General features: G+C 41.6%; 1 protein-coding gene across 1 annotated transcript in view; it reads right to left on the reverse strand.

The window, feature by feature from the left end:
• Positions 1–15,944, reverse strand: part of NUP133 (nucleoporin 133) — a 52,906-nt gene that overhangs the window by 27,471 nt on the left and 9,491 nt on the right. Inside the window, exons 7-14 of the mRNA XM_060107504.1 lie at positions 14,637–14,792; positions 14,271–14,341; positions 10,638–10,785; positions 9,024–9,171; positions 7,790–7,947; positions 6,291–6,382; positions 1,888–2,051; positions 743–837 (exon numbers count right to left, since the gene is read on the reverse strand). Coding sequence (XP_059963487.1) covers positions 743–837; positions 1,888–2,051; positions 6,291–6,382; positions 7,790–7,947; positions 9,024–9,171; positions 10,638–10,785; positions 14,271–14,341; positions 14,637–14,792 — 1,032 coding nt within the window. The remainder of the gene's footprint in view (positions 1–742; positions 838–1,887; positions 2,052–6,290; positions 6,383–7,789; positions 7,948–9,023; positions 9,172–10,637; positions 10,786–14,270; positions 14,342–14,636; positions 14,793–15,944) is intronic.

The following is a 15,944-nucleotide window of genomic DNA, read 5'->3' on the forward strand; positions in this document are numbered from 1 at the left end:
CTGGGCGGCACAGCCACAGGGCAGTCCCATCACCACAGAAGGTTCTATTAGGCGGCACTGACTTCAGTCTCTTTAACAGGCAGGCATACTGATTCTGGGAAAAAGTATGCAAAAATGGATTTAAATTAATTCTTTTGGATTATGCCTGGGAGCCACAACTGATCAACAAGGTAAGGATGGGTGATTTTGTGTAACAACTCTGTCTAGCAGCAAAAACATTTTCTATTATTAGGCTCAATATAAATGGGAATTCCCTTACCCCTTAAAAAAAAAAGAATACTTTAAATGAGTATTTGATGCTAATGGTACCTCGAAATTACACATCCACATAGAAAAACCTGTCACTGCCTTCAGATTCTTCACTGTCTTTCTAATAATACAAAATCAACTCAGGAACACCTAAGTTTTATATAAAAGCACACAGGAAATCCGAATGAAAAGCAGGGTATCATAGGATGTAACAAGAAAAGCTGAAATAACATTTCTGCTGAAATACACTATTTTTCTTCTTTTTATCCTATTTTCAATGCAGCTTTGCTTCTTGTAGTAACAGGCCTCCACACAGCCCTGGAATTATTTACTTAAGTCAGCAAAGAAAATGGACAACACTAGTCATGTCCCACCCAATGAAACACCTCAGAATTAGTGAGAAAGGGTCTCCCACTGTCCTGGAGAGAGCCACAAAGGGCACAGTAAAGCCAGGTGTCTGGCCATCCCTGTTCACAGCAACTGGGATGCTTACTTGGTGAATGAAGTCCATAAGGAAAGAATGGGCTTTCATCTTGTCTTCGAGCTGGTGGAGAATAATCAAAGATGTATTGCTGAACCCAGGTGCTTCTGGTGAAACACAATAACAAGACAAAAACATAATACACTGGCTTGACAGAAAGTACTGCTATTAGAAGTTAAGAAAAATCTATACAAAAGGAAAGTACTAACCTTTCAACGCAATTATTAATTACATTACCCAAGAGGTTAAAAATTTAGACGAAACTCTTGGGGGTTTGATACAATTCATACCGTATTTATTCAAAACACAAATATGTTATTATTAGTTTAATCACTCATATCATTCTAAGCTTGACAGCTCAAAACAGTCAAAGAAAGAAGGTAAGCACTGATGGTTTCTTCCTAAGACTCTAATGAGAATTACTTGCCAGGCAGGAAATTAGGGAGAGAAAGGATGTTTGTGACAGTTCCATGGTCCTTGGGAACCCCCGAGTACCCCGATGCTGCGTGGAGGGTAAGAGGGACAGTCACCCAGGGCGAACAGGAGGACACATGCCCACTTCTACAGGCTGAGATCTGACCACTGCTGCTCTTAGAGAAGCACATAATTTCCATTAGCCAAATTCAGTAGTTATGCTAAAATTATCATTTAATTTGGGGCAAGTGTCAAATGCCTACCTATGCCACCAATTTCCTTTTAGAAACAAAATGCTGAGAAAGCTAAGTAGGGCTGATTAATCTGTTCAGACAGAACATGTAGGATTTGCTCTAATGTTTCCTCAGTTTCTATTCTTCTATGTAGACCTGTTCTGAGCCCTTTATGTATGTATGCATGTATGTATGTAAAACAGATGAGGTGGTTTTTTTTTTCCTTTCTTATTTTGGCCATGACGCACAGCTTGTGGGATCTCAGTTCCCCGACCAGGGACTAAACCCGGGCCATGGCAGTGAAAGCTCCGAATCCTAACCACTAAGGCCATCCAGAAGCTCCCTGTTCTGAGCCCTTTTAAAAATCTACTATAAGGAAAGTTACAACTTTTATAAAATACTGAATTAATATTAAATTGTTTCAGAAAATAAAAAATATGCACTGAGAAACGCTTGAACAAAAGAACCAGAATATTCTTCTCCATAACATTAAAATTAGGATGTTCTTACCCTCGGGGACAGACTCAGCCCACCGTGGATCAGAAGCGGGGTAGTCATCCACCAGGTCCACACTGATTTGGGTAACAGCTCTGTCTAGTTCACAATTGGAATCCAAATCAGAGTGAGAGGAAAACAGCTCATCAACTATCATTTGAGCATGACCTAAATCTTTTCTGAAATAAAATAAAAAAACAAAAGTATCAAAAGTAAAAGTATTAGGAGATATGGGGATATATGTATATGTATAGCTGATTCACTTTGTTACAAAGCAGAAACTAACAGACCATTGTAAAACAATTATACCCCAATAAAGATGTTAAAAAAAAAGTACAAGTATTAAACTCATCATGAAAAAGTTAATTGTGAAATTAAAAGTCCCATATGTTAGCCCAAAGTTTATTACTTCTAATAACATTTATTTAAAAGGGAGACAATTATGCATTCATTAATTCAACAAATATGTGTTGAACACTGATGATATGCAGGCTCTGGAGACAGAACAATAAACAAAACATCAGAACACAGTCCTAAGACTTCACAAAGTATACAGTGGCATGAGGAGTCAGATGATTAAAGAAGCAGTTACACACACACACTAGACAGGGAAAGAACAGAGGCCACATAGCACACAGAGGGAAAACCAAAACCCCCGAGGGGCAGGGAACACTTCCTGGAGGAAGAGAGGCAGGGAGGTTGGGGTGAGTGTGGGAGCGGCACACAGCGGCGGAGAGAGCACAACGCACACCTCTAAGAAGTACGCCTGCATCCCAGCAGAGAACGGAACCCCTGGGGGAGAGATCACCCAGTGAGGAGAGAGGGAAGAAGGGTCCAAGGCAGACCTCTTAGAAACAAAGGACAGAGCACAGAAGGTCACGTAAAGCATGTGACGGAGTTTGAGCTTAGAAGGAAATGTCGCGATCTGTTCTATTTTTAAAAGATCATTCTAACTACGCTATGGAGATGAGGGATCAGACAGGAGGGAGAAAAATCCAGTGAGGAAGTTACTGCAGAAACCTATCCAGGCAAGAGAGGACGGAAGTTTCCACCAGCAGCAGCTGCAGGAGTGAAGGAGACAGGCAGACAGCTTTGAGAAAGAGACACAGGAGGGAAATTCTGGCCATCGGTTGGGTCCGATGTATAAGGATGACTAAACAACTGACTGTGGCTGCTAGGACCTGCCACTGGAACAGGGGCTAGGAAAGAAAGAATAAGCTCTGGAGAAGACAAGCACAGTTTCACATGTGTTACAACTAGGTTCCTGTGGAACACACAACTGCTTCTGAACATTCTTCATTTGTATGTAATGGCCCAGAGCAAGGTAGGGCTGCGCTTCTTCAGCAAATGAAGCCAAGGAAGCAGGAAAGCTGGCACAGGGAGTAGAAAGAGAAAAATATGGAAGACAATAACAAGTGGAGACAACGTTTCAGGCAGTTTAGCTGTAAACAGGAACAAACAGAAGAGGTGTTAGCTCAAAGGGGGACAACAACTCAAAGACTGGTCTTTTTTAAAAATGGTAGATTAAATATGATTAACAGCTGATGAGAAGAGGCCAGCACAAGGTCAAAGATGTAGAAGGGGAGTAATTGAGAGAGTATAGTCTCAAGGGAAACAGGACACAATGGCACTCAGAACAGAGAGACTGGCTTTAGGAAGAAGAACACCTCTCCCTACTCCCCAGGGAGGGAAAAGGGAAGAGGAGTCGGGATGCAGGTAAGTTTGTGGGTGCTAAGTACAGGGAGTTGTCCTCTGATGGCTTCTACTATCTCTGTGGAATGGGAGCCTGAGTCAGCTGCTTGGGGGGGAAAGGGGCAGAGAAATGGGAAGGTAGCGAGGTGAGGAAAGGGTTGAAATGGTCTCTGCAGAACAGGAGACAGAGCTGACCAGAGAAACACAGAAACACTGCCACAAAGTGTTAAAGGCAAGGTTGAAGCCAGAAACCTAGTTATGCTAGAGGTCATGGGAATACAAAGTGGACCACAGCACAATCACTCAATAATGAACTATTTTAATCAAAAGACTAAGTTTCTTAAAACTCTCATGAACAAAAGATTTTATATCTATATTAAGTAAAATGAAAATCAAAATAATATAAAAATTAATTTCAAAGAAACCATGCTATAAAAATAGTAATAATATTACCTTAGCAAAAAACTGAATGGATAATAGTTTAGAGTTCTATCCACCAGCTTTGACCCCCTGAAAATAATTCTGGTTGTCACGGGTTGGGGGGAAGGATGCTACTGGCATCAAGTGGGAAGAGGCCAGAGATGCTGCTAAACACCCTACAGTGCACAGGACGGCCCCACAACAAAGACCTTCTGGCCTCAAATGTCACTAGTGAGAAGGCTGAGAAATGCTGCGTTAAAGATTCCATGATCCCATCTGTGAAGAGGCTAATTGTTTTAGACCGTTGGCTGACATCACCCCAGAAATGACTACTTGGTAACCTCAGGGTACTTTATGCTGAATGGGATAAGTGGAAGGCACAGCTGTGTTAGAAGCCCCACAACACCGGTCCTAAGGTTACTACGCTCTGAGCACTTGAGGTCAGGGGCCCCTTTTCGTACTTAATCATCTTCCCCAGTAAAACATTTAGAAATGACTATACTGGGTTGAATAGTGTTCCCCCAAATCCAAGTCCACCCAGAACCTCAGCATGTGACCTCACTTGGACATAAGGTTTTCGAAGATACAATCAGCTAAGTTTATAATGAGGTCATACTGGATTAGGGTGGGCCCTAAACCCAATGACTGGTGAAGACAGGACACGTGAAGACAGATGCACAGGGAAGAAGGCCATATGCCAATAGAGACAGCTGGAGGGATGCGTATGTGGCCAAGGAAAGCCAGGAGCTAAGGGAGAGGCTAGCGAAGACCTTCCCCAGAGCCTTCAGAGGGTACACGGCCCTGCTGCCACCGTTCTTTTGGACGTCTGGCCTCCAGAACTGTGACAGAATAAATTTCTATTGTTTTAAGCCACCCAGTTTGTGGCAATTCACTACAGCAGGCACAGGAAACTAGTACAGTGACTCCATTACCATTTAAATGTTGAGATGCTACAAGTCTGACAGAACTGTTAATTAAAGGATAAATTTATACAAGATAAAATCAGAGTATTAATCCAAACCTTGGCCGTCAGACTGAACACCATGCAACAGAACAAGATTAAAAGAATACTATTTAAAAATAGAAACAAAACACTGGTGCCCTCTTCTGGACAGGAAATTAAGCTCAGTAGATCATCAGTATGATGGCACAGAATTTTCAAACTGTAAATGCACTGCAAAGTCTCAAGTGTGTCCCTTCTGTGAGAGGGAGCCTCCATGCACCAGACGCCACTAGGAGTGGAATTAAGGGACCGTGAGCTGAGAGCGGCGAAAATGGAGGCAGTAAAGTCTGAATATTTCTTCAAAACAAAGATCTGCTAAACCCCAATTCCAGAGACATTAAGCAATCTGTCCAAAGTCTCACACAGCTAATCAGGGGCAGAGCAAGGGCTAGATCACAGTTTTCCCAAGTGTTCATTCCAATATAAATGGAAGGTACCAGATACAGAACATGCAGAACGTGTGTGAAGGACAAACTGAAATGACTGTATAGGGTCAGCAAGTGCGACAGAGTGAGTGCAGTTGTTTCCTCCACCCCGCGCACACCCTCCCGCGAGCGGCCTTCCACGGGGCCTCACCCTGGAACTCGCTGGGGCCAACGGGATATTAGCAAATGTGACCAAGGAGAAACTCGAAGAGCACTTGTGCAGCGAGGCTTCCTCTCTTCCACTTGCAGAGCCCTGAGGTTTGTGAGCAGGCCAGGGCATCCTGCTAGAGGAAGAGATGCCACATGCGGCACAGAGCTGACCAGCCAGGGTCCCCAGATGGGAGCAAGTGTAACCAGACAGCTGGCTGCTGACCACAGACCACGCGCGAGCCCAGGCAGGACCAGGAAAACTGCCACTCCAGCACAGCCCCAAACAGCCAGACCCAGAGCCAGAAGCTGTATTAAATAAGCCACTGAGTTCTATGGTGATTTCTACACAGCAGAACTCAACCAACAGGCCAAGACTAATTCCTTTACAGCAGCGATGATAACCCTTTGTATGCAACTTCACTGCCTTCACATTATACATAAAGCATGCTTGCAAGCTGCCTTCACGACCATCATTTCTAGTGGGACATTGTTTCCATCGAGTGGAGAGGCTGTGTTACACCAGGTTTCTCCCAGCCTAGCTAGAACCCTCCCACGGCTACCAAGTTCAGAACAAGAGTTTGTTAAAGTGCTAAAGCTCAGAAAAACATCTTCTCCTGGATGGCTTCACTCCTCCAACTCGTTCCCACTAGTCAACAAATAAGCAGCATATGTCAGTAACATGTGTCCTTGGACATCAAAAGGGCAGTAATTTTAAAAACTTGTCATACCTGCAGTATTGCAGAAAAGCAGCTTTTAGCAATTTGGTTTTATCTTCCTGAGCAATAGTTTCATTCTTGGTAGAGGTATCAAAAACCACACTCTGTAAAATAACAAACTATAATTTAGAGGTGAAGGTGTAAGAATATTCTTAGTTATTGGACTAAACATTGGACCCACCTATGAAAGCAACAGTATAGACACACAGCTGTTTGCCATACTCTCTATACCAACGGTTTATATATTGATACTTAAGACATTTATTGAAACAAGATAAAACACACCAAATGATCAACTAAAGTCCTATAGAAAATGTATATATAATTCAGGAATTATATTGTGAGTAAAATCATTTGCAGATTTCATCACAACACAACCTTCTTATAGGCTTACCTTTATACAACTCATCACAAAGTATATTTCTAAGCATAATGGTTGATTTCAATCTTAACATACAGCAGTATTATGAAAACCACATGATTACAAAAGAATAAAAGTAAAAAAAAAAGTTACTTTCTGTTGAACCTGTATCAAATCATTTTCATTTTGAATTACACAGTCTATATATTTTACATACTATTCAAATGGAAATTACCCCAAACAGTGTTAATTTTTAGCCTCCTGTAAAAGAATGATAAAAATCTTTTTTACAGATCAGGGTATTTCAGAATTCAAGATGACAGGAAAAAAAAAATGATGGTTTTTTCCCCCACTTTCCCCTCAAAAATCATCCCAGAAGAAAAAGAAACACAACCACCACACATCTGCGGTTCCAACTGCAACACAAAGATGGAAAAGAAGAAGGAGCAGCAAGTGACAGAGCAGGGAGGAGGCCAGGCAAACCCATGCAGTGCGGGGACAGGTCCTGAGGACAAGAAATAGGGCAGTTCCAGGCAGACAGCAGGCAAGAGGCTTCTCTAGAGACGTGACCCTCGGCAAAGCTTTACAGAAAGGCGCCTACGGAGCTGCTGGAGGGTGTGGGAAGATTAAGCCAGATATCAAAGAAAAGTAAGCAAATATGAAATTAGTCCACTCCAAGAACTGCACAAAGTTGTACACTAAAGGAAATGTAATCAGCACACTGCTTCACTCTGGACTATAAACAACATTCATATAGCCATTATAATGGAAAAAATGTATACTGGGATGATAAACGCAGAGAGAGGAATGTAGGTTACCCCAAGTCCTCATCTTCCATAACAGGAGATCTACAGACAACGAGAATTAGTGAATGAGAGACAGCAATACAGGCATATTACTTAGAAATGTGGAGGAAAACACCAAAAAAAAAACAGCTGAAGGACTTACAAGTAGTCGCTTCTGAATAAGAGGACAAAAGAGATGAGAGAGATAAAAGAACTAATGTCTTCATCACAACTCTTCTAAAAGTGTCTGACTTTTAAACATTTGTGGGAAACACCCTGATAAAAGTCGTTAAATCCTTCGCAAATCAGCTACACTTTAAATCAACTATACTTTAAAAAAAAAAAATCTTATGGAACCACATTACCTCATTGCTTGGTCCAGCAACTGAAGATGCCAGGGAATCTTCAAGGTCTTCTGCCAATGTGGACACATTTTCCCTTGAAGTAATTGACACCAAGCCACTGTTTCTAGAAAAAAGGATAGGAACGCCCCCACAGGAACCAGCTCCTAAAATACTATCTCCTAAGAGAAAGAAAAATACACGATCAGATAGACATAACCAAAAAGTACTTTCCTAAATCCACCTCCCAGCAGAAAATCCTGGTGATATCCTTTGCCGTGTTACTCCTACTCTGTAATCCAGCGTCAAAAGTCAAGGCTCCCCGCTGTCTGGAGTGGTAGGCTGTGTCCTTCACTGTGCCTTGCAAGAGTGGTGGGTACAGAGCACCAAACGAGAAAATCATCCCTTCTGCAAGACTCAGAGTACAGCTTGCCAACCCTACCCTGACTTACTGAGATAGCCAGTGAGGAAGGAAAAGGTTTAAGCTCTCTTGGAGTCTTAACAGCATCCCACTCACCCAGTCAAGGCTCTGGTGCTGGGACTAGAGAATTGAGGTTCCATCCTGCTGCCTCACATGGATTTTGCCCTTTGCCCCCTAAGATAAAGACCCTGATGACACTGTCTGCTTGGTGTTTTTCACTCTTGGCTGGCTCCCCCCCCCACCCACACCTCCCCCCCAATTCCAGCCCCCTTGCATGAGTCCAGCACCTGGGATTCTTCTTACCCAGGGGTCTGGACAAACATTTAAGAACATCAACTTAGAATAAGTCACTCTTACTGACCAAGAACAAGCAATTACTTCTGTTAGCATCAGTTCTTTTCTTCTTGGCCTCTTCTGGAAAAAACGTTACTATTTTTTTTTTTTTTTTTTTTGCGGTACGCGGGCCTCTCTCTGTTGTGGCCTCTCCCGTTGCGGAGCACAGGCTCCAGACGCACAGGCTCAGTGGCCATGGCTCATGGGCCTAGCCGCTCTGCGGCATGTGGGATCTTCCCGGACCAGGGCACGAACTCGTGTCCCCTGCATTGGCAGGTGGACTCTCAACCATTGTGCCACCAGGGAAGCCCAATGTTACTAATTTTTGCCCATAAATATATCAGTTTGGGAACTCTACCACCCTTCCAGTTTTTCAGCTACTGTAGGCGTGGTATTGAATGTCACAGGCATCATGCTTGAAGCAAAGTTTATGGAAAGAGAAAAAAAACTGCTAAGAATGACTAATGAGTTCCCTAATCCTGTTTTCTAAAACCACTACCCTACCTTGTGTATTGAAGACGATTTTCTCCCGAGGAAGAGAAAACTTCCCAGTTCCTGTGGAGCACACGTAGACAGCACTTTCAGTATACAGATAGGCAGTCTGGTTTGAAAAGTTTGGGACCATCAACTGACATATAATCAAGTCTTCAGACTGAAAATTAAATTTAAGATTATATTTAATCAGAATTGAAACAAAAATACTTGTATGATTTTATAATTCACACTTCTGTACGCTCATAAAAATGATAAAATAATTCTTTGATTATCCTTGTGAAAACCTAAACACCACCCATCAGATGATTTACAAAACATGACAGAATAAGCTTATAAACATCAGTTAGAGAGACCATTTGCTGAGTTGCAAATAATTAGCAAAGTTTGAAACCATTTCCATGGTGATAAGATTTTAACTAAACGCCTGTAACAAATGTGAGGAAGAAAATAAAAGGATTAGTTCATTATTTATTTTTGAATTGACAAATTTATTTTATAAATGACACCTGATAAATATTGTCTTTTTCTTCACTGTCCAGATATCAAGCACAAGAAAACTGAGTTAATTTGTTCATATATGAAATTAAAAATAGAAATAAGACCCAATTAAATCATAAAATTAGTGAAAGCTAAAAAGGATATTCCATTTATTAAAAGAATTTTACAAACATAACATAAACATGGAATTTTTTAATTCTCAAATTGTCTTCTTTATACCCTTTCCCACTGTCTGAAAAATTTTAACACTGAGCATAGTTTTCTTGTATAATCAGAACACATAAGGTTTATTTCTGTTTGAAATAAAAGTCCAAATTAAAAGATTTCCTTACGGCACTCAGCTACACAAATCATATTAAGAGTGAGCGTTCAACAGAATTAGATACTATATAAGATTAAATGAATGAATTTACAGCAGTTAAGGCCTTTCCTCAAAAACATCATACTTATTCAACAATGTTCAATTGCTATTAAGAAGCTTAAAATTAGAGAGCTTGCCTTTTAATCGTTCACATGAAATTTGACAAGTATATAATGAGGTTACCTACAAATATAATCCTACTTTGAGCAAAAACGGGATGTTTCTGTAGTATATAGGGCTCAAAACCAAAGCCCAGTTCATGTCAGGTTTCTTCCTTATTTTTCACTCTACAGCTCATCATCAGTGTTTTCCTTCTTCTCAGCGATACCAAAATGAAGACCCCTTCACAGAGCTACAGCAGGAGAAGCACGCTCCCCACTGTCAGGGGCTCCCACTCTCACTTCTCTTTAGCTAAGGCTGAACAAAGGACTGAGTATGAGATGGCAAACAGAATGCAATGCCTAAAAACTAGCTATTTAAAGTGTATTTCCAGGAACTCCCTGGCAGTCCAGTGGTTAGGACTCTGCACTTTCTCTGCTGAGGGCCCAAGTTCAATCTCTGGTCGGGGAACTAAAATCCCACAAGCTGCCAAAAATAATAATAACAAAAAATCAATAAAGAGATTTAAAAAAATAAAATAAATTGTACTTCCAAGCTCTGCAGATGAATTTCTCAAAGAATCTGACCCTGCAATGGTTAGGAAAAACACTCAGCAAAGTGGCTTACTGTCACTTTGTACTTTAACTTACAGATGGAAACCTTACCTGAAAAGGTGGGTTATACTGAGTGACGTCCACAGTCACTGCATCTGACATTTGGTAGCCGTTATCTTCTACTGTTACCAGCGAGTAATAGATGAGACAGGGCTTGTCCGCCAGGTGCCACGCCGCTGACAAAATCAGGAGCCCATCGCTAATCAATGAGAAAGAAAGATCTATTGCCTCTTGGGAAAACAGTTCAGCAAGTCTTGAAGAGTTAAACACGCATTTCCCATATGACCTAGCAAGCCCAGTCCTAGATATTTACCCAAGAGAAATAAAAACCTATCTTTACACAAAAACCTGTGTCCAAGTGTTTATAGTGGCTTTACTCATGATTGCCTAAAACTGGAAACAACCCAACATCCTTCAACTGCTGAATAGATAAACAAATCCTGGTAAATCTATACAGTGAACTACTACTCAGCAGTAAAAAGGAAGAAACCACTGAATGAATATCAAATGCATTATGCTAAGTGAAAGAAGCCAGACTCAAAAGGCTTTATACCCTATGATTCCATTTATACTATAAGGACAGAAAATAACATCAATGGCTGCCAGGAGCTGCAAGTGGAGAGAGGGGTTGACAAAAGAGTACCCAGGAATTTTTGGAGTGATAGAACTGTTCTGTATCTTGATTGCGGTTCTAGTTAAGTGACTACGCGTTTGTCAAAACTCACCAAATTATACATTAAAAAGGGTGCAAGGTATTTTCTATATGTAAATATAACTCAATAAATCTGACTTAAAAAAGACCAACAAATCATCAATTACAGGGATTGGCAAAGTGCAGCTCTCAGACTAAACTGAGCCCAGGTTGAGGTTTTGTAAATGAAGCTTTCCTGCCATGCAGCCATGCCACTTGTTATGTGTTGTCTATGGATGCTTTAATGCTACCACTGATAGAGTAAAAGAGCTGCAGTGAAGACCACATGGTACCCAAAGCCTGAAAATATAAAACCGTTTTGGACCCTTCACAGGAAAGGTTGCCAACCGCTGATCTAATCTGTTCTTTAAAGCTTACTTTCGTACAGAGGAAAAACATTTTGTTTTTAATTTTAATAACCAATCATAGAACTGCTGCTGTATATGTGAAAAACAAACCTTTTTCCATCTTAAAGTGTATATGGTCCTCTTAAGCCTATCAAAGTTGTTGCCCCTAACCAATTAAATGGCCTCTAATCTCAACCCTTCTAAAACATTTAGTAGCATTTTTAGCAACTCTCGTTCAAGTCTCAGAAATATTAACAGGGTGGCAAGCACCCTCTACTGACAACTAAAAATAATAAACCGAGCTAGTGGCTGGACAACATGCACTTCAAACCAAGCAGTCCTAACGCGCCTCTCATTTCCCTTCTCCACTGTTCTCTTCCTCCAGCTCCCCAGCCCTTATCACTTCTACCTGAATTCCCAAGAAGAATTCAAGGACACTGGCCCACATCTGAACATACTGGCAGTGACCTAAAGAGCTCCTGATGACACGTAAGAAGGAAGCGAGTGAGGCCACAGAGAATGCAGTCCTGAGAGCCGTCCTCCGTACCAGGTAGGGAGGGAGAGACGGCCACGCCCAGATGAGGCTCGACACTGAAGTCGCTCCAAAGACTGGACTGCCGTGGGGTAATGGGTGCCCCCTGAGGCCCAGAGACACAGCTAACAGAGGATTCTTCAAGGAGTGGTGCTTGGACCAGTTTCATTTGACATCTTTATAAAAAAAATCTTCCTGATTAGAAAAACATGAAGCTATTTTAGGTAGTAAATATGATAGGAAGATAACCAATTCTGCAAATCAGTAAAAATTTGACAGGGACTTCACTGGTAGTCCAGTGCTAAAGAATCTGCCTTCCAATGCAGGGGACATGGGTTCGATCCCTGGTCGGAGAACTAAGATCCCACACGCCGCGGGGCAACTAAGCCCACGCGCCACAACTACTGAGCTCACGCACCTCAGCTAGAGAGCCTGCATGCCACAAACTACAGAGCTCACACACTCTGGAGCCTGTGCGCCACAACTAGAGAAGAGAAAACCCGCGTGCTACAACTAGAGAGAAGCACATGTGCTGCAACAGAAGACCGCGTGCCTCAATGAAGATCCCACGTGCCGCAACCAAGACCCAGTGCAGCCAAAATAAATAAATAAATGAATAAACAAAAATTTAAAAAAAAAATTGACAAATTTTTATGCGAGTATATACAGGGCAATACATTTAGGATTTCAAAAAAATCCAGAATGAAGCTACCTGAGCTTTGCATCAGTAATAATCTGGTAAAAGAACTCATGAGGCTGTTCACTGCAAATAGCAGCTGAGGCTGCAGCTCTGGCCGAAAGGAGCAACCGACCAAGGAGGAGCAATAAGCGTCAGGGAGACACACACGCTTCTTAAGCAGAAGAGACCCACCCAGACGTGGGACCATCTGCACGGATCGCTGGAACAAGAGTATTCAAAAGAGCGGTGACCGCTTCATTTGGAGCTATGGCGGGGAGGGGGGCCCAGAAGGAGGATGAGAGCTGCATCTCACAGGCCCCACGAGAATCGAGCTGTGTCAGCATGACAGCACCGGGGGAGGCGCCCAGGGTCTGCCTCGGCACAGCCAGTCCTAAGCACGTTTCTCTGTTCTCAACCCACGTCTCCATTCTGAAAACTATACATGAGAAAACGTCAGCATCCCCGCATCCTACACCTACAGTGTGCTGTGTCCTGGCAGCAGTTCTAAATTTATGAAGGTCTGGTAAAGCTAAATGAAAACAAGATACACTGTATTTAATGAAACTGTTTTGGGAAATTAAATATATACTATTATTTTTACTTCTTTGATAGTTTACATATGCGGTTTTCAGAAACTATAAAGAAGGGTCCTGATAGTCTCAATAGCCCAAGAGAGAAAAATTAAACAGTACAACTTCAAGCCAAGAAACAAGTAGAATTTGTTCTACTAAACTAAATTACTCTAGAACACATAAAAATAGTCCTTAACTTCTGGTAAGTTGCGTTTTGAAAAATTACAAGTCGTATTTGCACTCATTATGAGCTCTGCCACAGAAGCCATATTACAAATGGTTTTTAAGTTCCATATGGCCTCTGGTATTAAAGCTAAACAATAACAAGGGATTAAGTAGCTTTATCAGACTAACCTGGGATCTTAAGCACCATTCAGAGCACCATTTCTAAGAGGAAATTCACTCCGAGTATAAACCATGACTGCGTTCTAACTTGTACCACCACGACAAAACCTCACCCCATCCTTCCTTTATTCAATACAGCGACAAACACAGGCTAAAGCTCCTTCAGCAGTAGAAAAAGGCTGGAGAAGAGCGCCTGGCATCTCCACTGAGTCGGGAAAAATGACAGCATGGAGCACCCCCAGCAGCGGGGTAGGCAGCTCTTAGAGGCTCCGGCTGTGACAGGAGAACAGACGGACCCCTACCTAGGGCAGACAGCTAATGGAACGCACAGTGGAACGCTGACAACTGCCTGCATTTCTCAAGTGAATTAGCATCAATTTAGTTAAGACATAATAGTGTAAGATTAGCGTTAGAGGCATTCGAAAACCAGAGAGCAAGACTGCTCATCATTTTATAACAAACATCAGTTTGTTTTACCAAACAACTCCTATGTTCTTCATGACAAATTAATTGCTTACCAGTTTTGCTTCAAATCCAAATACCGAATGTTGACCCCTTCTTTAATAGCTTCATAGTTGCTTTCAGATCCCTACATGAAAGTATCAGTAATGTAAGCTCCTTGAGTTTAGGAATCATTTCTTTTCACCTTTATATCCCCAGCACAGTAAGTCAAACAGTTATTGAATGAATGTATGCATTTAAAAAGTTAAGTAAATCAGTGAGTTCCAATACTTCTAAAGATTGACTACTCCATTTCAGCTTATCTGATGGCTAAAACTTTGTGTATTACACTGAAGTGTGTTCTAATAAATACAACAACTAAAGGAACTAGCAATCTCACATAAATGAAAATTATAGAGATGAATTATAGAGATGTTCCTTACCCAGATAGCATCAATAATGTTTTCCTTCAGGACTCTATTTATATCCCAACTATGTGCTTGTTTTTCTGAAGAATCATCTAATTCCCATTTACTGATGTTTGAACTTGTCAAGCTATAAAAGCTTGATCGCTCTCTATCCCAAAGGACACTTGAAAGCTATATGGAGAGGAGAAAAAAGTTTATAGATTATTAAGTTCTAATGTTAATGAACTATTTTTCTGAAATTCAAAATTAGTACATTTTATAACTATTTGATTAGCAATCCTAGCAGAATTCTTCATTTAGGACTCAAAGGAAGGAGTGGTCCTGAAACAGACCTTGAGTAAGGAGGGTTTCCACAGGCACAAATATAAAGGCAGAAGGCCCAGGAGGAGCAGAGTCAGGAGGTGGGAAGGTCACAGGATCTTCAGAGAACAAGACAGTCCTGCTAAATTGGCATGCGGATTATAACCAGGAAAGCAGCAAAAATAAGGTTCACACACAGCACAGTCCTAAATGTGAGTTTGTAAACCTAATAAGCAAGGGAGATAGTCTCAATGGCTTGTGAGCACAAGAGCTGTGTTACAGGAGAAGGAATCTGGTAGGGCTGTGTGTAGTTCCACGTGGGTATGTTACCTCGCCTTTCTTGCTTCTGAAGAACAGATGTGTTTTTTAAGTTGGGTATACAGGACTGTTGAGTGAAAACCCTAATTGTCTCCACTTCTCCTGTCACCATGACTCTAGCCACTAATGGGACTGGAGGGGCCAACAGTGAGTAAAGCAGACTGGCACCAAGAATTAGGGGAGATTAACCAAGAGTGCATATTAGGGCCTTGCAATGGAAGTAGGAAGATGGGGATGGCAGTGAGACATGAAAGAAGCCAAACCTATAGAACCTGGTAAGGAGAGAGAGAGAGAGAGACACACACACACACACACACACACACACGCACACGCACACACACGCACACGCACACACACACACACCGGGGTTTTATATACCTGGGTCTCTGAAAAAAGTGACAGTGCCATTAGAAATAGGTCAAAAGAGAAATGAGTTTCGTAAGTCAACAGGAGAGAAGAGAATATAAGCAATTTGTTTCCAGACATGTTAAGTTTTAGGTTCAAAGACCAGTTAAGGAAGCAGATAATAATAGCAACCTGAAATTAGAGGGAACAGCATAGTTTAAAAAAAAAAGGTGTGCTCTCAATTCAAACAGACGTGGGCATGAATCTGCCACTGAGTGGTTCTGTAACCTTGGGCAATTTAGCCTCACTGAGGCCAGTTCCTCATCTACAAATTGGAGATGAAGCTCTCTACGTCACAGG

Source organism: Mesoplodon densirostris, chromosome 1 (assembly GCF_025265405.1).
Source record: "Mesoplodon densirostris isolate mMesDen1 chromosome 1, mMesDen1 primary haplotype, whole genome shotgun sequence".
In the NCBI taxonomy this organism is placed as follows: domain Eukaryota; kingdom Metazoa; phylum Chordata; class Mammalia; order Artiodactyla; family Ziphiidae; genus Mesoplodon; species Mesoplodon densirostris.